Source organism: Arachis ipaensis, chromosome B6 (assembly GCF_059453495.1).
Source record: "Arachis ipaensis isolate K30076 ecotype BB chromosome B6, ASM5945349v1, whole genome shotgun sequence".
Taxonomy (NCBI): domain Eukaryota; kingdom Viridiplantae; phylum Streptophyta; class Magnoliopsida; order Fabales; family Fabaceae; genus Arachis; species Arachis ipaensis.
The window spans coordinates 140,221,161-140,227,179 of record NC_142441.1 but is presented as its reverse complement, the minus strand read 5'-3'; the positions used below and the strand labels follow the sequence as shown (position 1 = coordinate 140,227,179).

Genomic DNA, 6,019 nt, shown 5'->3' with positions numbered 1-6,019 from the left:
ATTTCATAATAAAGAGTTAAGTACAATTTAAACTCCCTTTCATTTCAGTGTACTTTTAGCCATTTTAGATAATATTGTTGATAATAATGGGTGATGCAATGGGGTTGGTAGATGCAACAATAAGCATAGTGGTTGAGGGTGTAGTGCATTGGTGAGGTGAGAGGTTCGGTGACAATGGTGTGAGTGATGGTGGTGCAGTGAGAGATTTTTTTTAGTGTTTTATAAAAAATTCCAAATAAATTCACTTGGTGTGGAATAACTAAATTTTAAATATGAGAAGGTAAATAAAAAAATTAAATAAAAATTTAATCTAACTTTTTTTAAGAATATATTATATTTGAATTGAATACTAATCAATTAACTTTCGGCATTATTTTTACTTTTAAAGAAATATCGAACTTGATAAAATATTTGTATAATTATAGAGTATATTTAATATACAAAAAAGTTTTATAACGAAACAAAATTTTTAACTAAGTCTAATAAGGTACTCTACACGCATTTTTTTTTCTTCTTATCTTTCTTTTTTTATTTTTTTCTTTTGTCACCACCACCACCACTACCACCACTACCACCACCACCACCTTCTTTTTTCATTTGATTTTTTTTTCTCTATTTGATTTCTTTTTTTTTTCTTTTTTTCCTCCATCATCATTTCTCTTTTTAACAAGAACACATCACATTTAAAAAATTTCGATGCAAAATTGAGATAATTCTTATTTCACCCACTTAACAAGAATACGTGTCAATTTGTCACGGTTAGAAAATTTCAATGCAAAATTGAAAAATGTATGCATCACAGTTAAAAAATTTTGGTACTATTTTCTAATAAATTTTGCCTAACTTAAAATTTCTCGTCGTTTTCTTCTTCATCATTATTATTATCATCTTTTTCTATTGTTTATCTTCTCTTTTATGTTTCATATTCTCATAATTTTTCTTGTTTTACTTTCTTAATAAAAAAACAAAAATCAAACATATATGTGATGATTTTATACGTTAAAAAGTATGTAATCTATCATGCAACCAAACACAATAAAATGTAATTTATCCTTTAGTTTCAAATGGTACCAGAGCAATTGCCATGTGTGTGGGTCTGATATACTATCTTTTGAGGCTTTGGTATCATTTTCATTTTTCAAAATTATTTTCGTTAATGTCTAAATTTTTTGAATTATTTTTTTAAGTTAATTTTTTTAACATGATAAAATTTGACAATACAAAAAAGTTTCTAAACTATAATACATAGCTATATGAACATACTCCTCGTTCTCAGCTGTAGCCTATAAAATAAAAACATATCTCTCTGTGCATAGTCCAACTCAACTATAATAATACACAGCCATTTCTACATACTTCACTTTTCTCAAGACACAACTGCAAGTATTAGTCACAGAGTTCTTGAATCACATCTTCCATATATGGTCGGAGATGAGGAGATTCGTGGGTGCAAAGCAGAGCAACTCCCCAGAGTTTCTCGGCCTCTGATTCCGAGAACTTCCCTTCAAGTTTGTCATCAACTTGTACCGTCTGGCGACTTAACTGAGTGATGTCACGTTTACCACTAAGAAGTTGAAAAACAATCACTCCAAATGCATACACATCACTCTTCTCGGTTAGACGACCCGTTTTCGTGTATTCGGGAGACAGATATCCCATGGCTGCACTAGCTTTGAGGGTGGAGAAGACGACGTCGTCTGCCAGCAGCTTGTGCAATCCCGAATATGCAAGAACCGCATTGTACCCAGCATCTAGAAGCACTGTATCGGCTGATAAATTCTGGTGAAGTAGACCGCCTTTGCTTCCCTTCTTTCCATGCAGATAAGCAATACCTGATTGATGAACATGAGAAAAAGAAAATAAGGAAACGTATAGGGAGGCAATCTGTCTGCCCTTTGATGAAACAAAATAACTGACCTTTAGCAATGCCATGGATGATGGATACTCTTGTGGACCATTCTAGAACTTTAGCATCGTCAAGGCACCGTAACAAACTCCCATTCGGGACAAAATCATAGACCAGAAAACACTCCCCACGGCTCTTGGAACAGCAAAAGCCTCTCAACCGAACCAGATTTTCATGCCTCAGTGAAGTCAATATCTTCAACCCTTTCAAGAACTCTGTTTCATCAGGCTTGCAGCTTGTTTTCGCAATGCACTTTACTACCACAACAGATCCATCTCTCAATATTCCCCTGTATATAGTAGAAAACTCACCCTTCCCCAACAAATTTAGCTCTGAGAAACACTGTGTTGCGCGTTCCACATCTTCAACGTTGAACATTAAGCTCTCTAGGAATTCCTGGGAATAACCACTTTGCCCTTTGGCTAATGGATCCCATCCATTGGAGTACTCCAAACTTATCAGAGGAGATGAAATTTTCTTGCGTGCTTCCTTCATCTTGCTAGTAGTGTTAGCAGTGCGTCCAATTTTCAATTTCTGATGCCGATACCATAACACTATAAACAGGCCAAAGATGGTTGAAGCAAAAGTAACTGCAATTACCGCGAAAACCAAACCGATATTCGATGGTTTTGATGGCTTTATATCTTTTGGTTGAACCGTCGTTGGAAGAACTTCTGAAGAAAGATTACCAGGCTCGTATGGTTCCGGTCTGACCGGGTCTGAACTGATTACTGCTCTACAAGGAGATAAATCAGCGAATCCGGTTCCACATAAACCAGGATTGTTCATGTACTGGAATCCACCTTTAAGTCTTTCTAGTGCTGCATTTGCACACAAAGCTGATCAAAATACAAATCTCTAAATATTAAAAAAAAAAATGTATATTGATACACTTAAAGAAATAAACCTTTAGGGATATTCCCCGAGAGAGAATTGTTTCGAACATCTAGAATCTGCAGTTTGGGTGCATAACCCAAACTCACTGGGATTGGACCGAAAAATTGGTTGAAGCTCAGATCTAATCGTGTTAGTGACTCCAATTCACCCAAACTCGCTGGAATTGCGCCGTATAATTGATTATATTGCAGCGAAAGAACGCTAAGCTTCTTCAACTTCTCTAGTTCAGAAGGTACACCGCCACTGAACTCGTTATAGCTAATCTGCAAAACTGTATACACATCGTAACATGTTAGAAACAATGCTGAGTTGAGAAAAAGAAAAAACAAAATCTAAGACCTTCAAGTACATGAGATAAGAGAAATTTGCAATGAACCTTCTAATTCTATGGCAATGATGCAAATATGACAAGAACACAGTAGAAGTAGAGAAATGAAAATGAAAATGATCATGACTCTAAGCTAAGAATACAAAATTGATTTAATTACTATGTTGGTCCCTTTAGTTTTATAAAATTTTCAATTAGGTCTCTATACTTTTTTTTCTTTTAATTGAGTCCTTGCACTAATTTTTTTTAATTGGTCCTATACTTTTTTTTTTCCTTTTATTTAGGTCTATATACCAATTCTTTTTTTTTTTTAGTTGGATCCATATAAAATTAAACCATTACTACTAAGAGAGACTTAATTGAAAAAAAAAATTAGTGTAAGGACCCAATTAAAAAGAAAACAAGTATAGGGACCTAATTGAAAATTTTACGAAACTATAAGGACCAACAGAATAATTAAACCTACAAAATTTTGAAGGAAGAATAAAAAATAAATAATATTTCTGATTTTTTAAACAACTAATACTTAAAGTCACAAAAAAAAATAATTGATACGTAAAAGTAAATATTTAAATTAATTAAATAATAATAAATTTTTAAAAAAATTAAATAAAGACTGAAAATTAAAGGAGAATTAGTATTTTTCTATAGATAGATAGCACACTTTCTAAGAGTCTTCTTATCCTAAAATGCATCTTGAAAACATTTACAGTCTAAATGGCTAAATATTAATATTTAAATAAGTAAAAATTTAAATATATGTGTTTCTTTTTTAAAATATAAAAAAAATCTTTTTATTTAAAAATTAAAAAAAAATAATTAGAAAAATAAATTATGGGACTCAATTATTTTTCAATCCAAATAATTATTAATTCATGTACATGGAAAATAGGAGTCACATCATGATCAGTTGCATCAGTAATCCATCAGTATAATCCATCAGTAATCCATAACTTGACAATAATTTCAACAAATAAATAATAAATAATAAATCAATCCTATTACCTTATCAACAGTATTTCTGTCAATTTTTGTTAATTCTTATTTATAACTATGTTTAATGAAAGTGTTTTTGTAAATGTGTCTAATAAAAATATTTTTTTTATGATTGTGTTTAATAAAAGTGTTTTTATAAATATATTTTTTGGATGTTTCTTTATATATATATTTAAAATATAATAATTAATTATTGTTGGCAATAAATTAAGAGATAATATATTAGTATCCTATACTTTTTTGTAATAAAATAAAAATGATAACAACAAATAAATCGAGAAGATATAGAGAGAGAAATGAAGATTTACAGCTACTCAAAATACTCATTTCATCAAACTAAATAACATGGAACCAAAATAAGTAGTCCTTCCCAATTCACACATAGAGATAAGATGAACATGCAGAGAATAAAAGTTGGCAAGTTCAAGAACTCTTGTCTTATTGTCAAAATTGGACCACCAAATTTTTCCATTCTCAGAACTTAAATCCAAAACCCCTGTTAAGTCACTAAAGTATTCAGCAGTTTGACGAATCTGAGATGTGATGACTGATAAGCATGCAATGAACAAGAACAAAAAATAGTAATAATAAATAGTAAAAAGAAGTTAGCAACCTGCCTTGAAGATTAGAGAGGTTGGCAATCTGACGAGGGATATCACCAGAGAGAGAATTGACATTGAGATACAAGTCAGTGAGGTGAATCAAGGAGGAAATCTCCTTGGGTAAAATTCCACTGAGAGAGTTGAAGTGAAGATAGAGACCAGTCAAGCTCTTAAGACTAGAAATGGCGGCAGGTATGCTTCCAGAGAGACCCTTTCCTTGCAGTGAGATATTCACTACAAGACCTTCTTGGTTGCAAGCCACGCCCTCAAAATGGCCAGGGAAACTGCTACATGGGTCGGAGTGTGGGGTCCACGAAGTCAACACACGGTTTTGTGGGTCAAGAGATTCTTTGATGGTCATGAGAGCTTCAAGCTCTGAGGTCTTGGCGGGGAGAGATGGAGAAGCACATATCAGGAGGAGGAACACTTGGAGAAGCAGAGACATGGTTTGTGAAGAGTGAGAAGAGAAAAGAAGGGGGTAATACGTGTATGAACTAAAGGAGGATGATGATGATGATGAGGCTGCTTTCCAATACTAGACTTTAACGTGACCAACATAACAGATGACGAGGATGAATACCAACAAAATGGTCGGTTGCGTTGTGTTTCTACTATCTGCAACTTTATAATATATTCATAAATCCCATATGCTAGCATAAATTGAGGTAAAAATATTTTTGGATCTGTTCGTACCTTTTGGGTTAGAAGAAAAGGAGATGAGTAATTTCAGTGACCCCGACTTGAACTGTGTTCTGACTTGAGCTGTGTTTACATTAGGTTGAGAGAATTTTTTTGCAAAGACACGTTTAAGTTAGTAATATTTGTTAAAGATAATGATACAATTTTTTTTTCTGCATGTCTCGAGCTCTCTTGTTCTCGATTTTATACCCTTTATGAGTATATGTTAAGACATTTTATTGCCTCGAATATACGTTTTGTTCCTAACAATTTTAGGTTTGGCAAAGTAACATTGTCTTTTATCACTATATTTGTATAATGTTCAAAACCGGATAGTCAATTTTGTGATTATCCATTGTTGTCCAGAACAGGATCAAATATTATTATTAAGAGTTTGAGTAGAAAATCAACTTTTTTTTTATCGAGAAATAATTATTCAAAGCATAAATATTTGTAGGTAAATGATACAATAATTTTGGATTGGATTAAATAGTATCTAATATTATGTTAGAACTGAAATCGAGTAAACTTTAAAAATTAGTTCAAAAAGTGAGATATGCTTGGTATTTATAAATTATCTAAAAATTATATTTTTGAGAGAGGTAAAATTTG

At 32.2% G+C, this 6,019-nt stretch overlaps 1 protein-coding gene across 3 annotated transcripts; it reads right to left on the bottom strand.

Annotated features, from left to right (window-relative positions):
- Window positions 1–1,210: 1,210 nt before the first annotated feature.
- LOC107605306 (cold-responsive protein kinase 1) lies at window positions 1,211–5,607 on the bottom strand. 3 transcript variants are annotated; one of them, XM_021105007.2, is made up of 5 exons: window positions 5,423–5,607; window positions 4,745–5,350; window positions 2,814–3,074; window positions 1,918–2,727; window positions 1,211–1,832 (listed from the first exon to the last, which is right to left on the bottom strand). In XM_021105007.2, the coding sequence occupies exons 2-5, from the start codon at window positions 5,172–5,174 to the stop codon at window positions 1,387–1,389; spliced, it is 1,947 nt and encodes a 648-aa protein (XP_020960666.1). In that variant the 5' UTR covers window positions 5,175–5,350; window positions 5,423–5,607; the 3' UTR covers window positions 1,211–1,386. The 3 variants fall into 3 exon arrangements, with proteins under 3 accessions (XP_020960666.1, XP_016162631.1, XP_020960667.1); XM_016307145.3 differs by having other exon boundaries at window positions 4,745–5,344; window positions 5,423–5,586; XM_021105008.2 differs by lacking the exon at window positions 5,423–5,607 and having other exon boundaries at window positions 4,741–5,326.
- Between the last annotated feature and the right edge of the window lie 412 nt (window positions 5,608–6,019).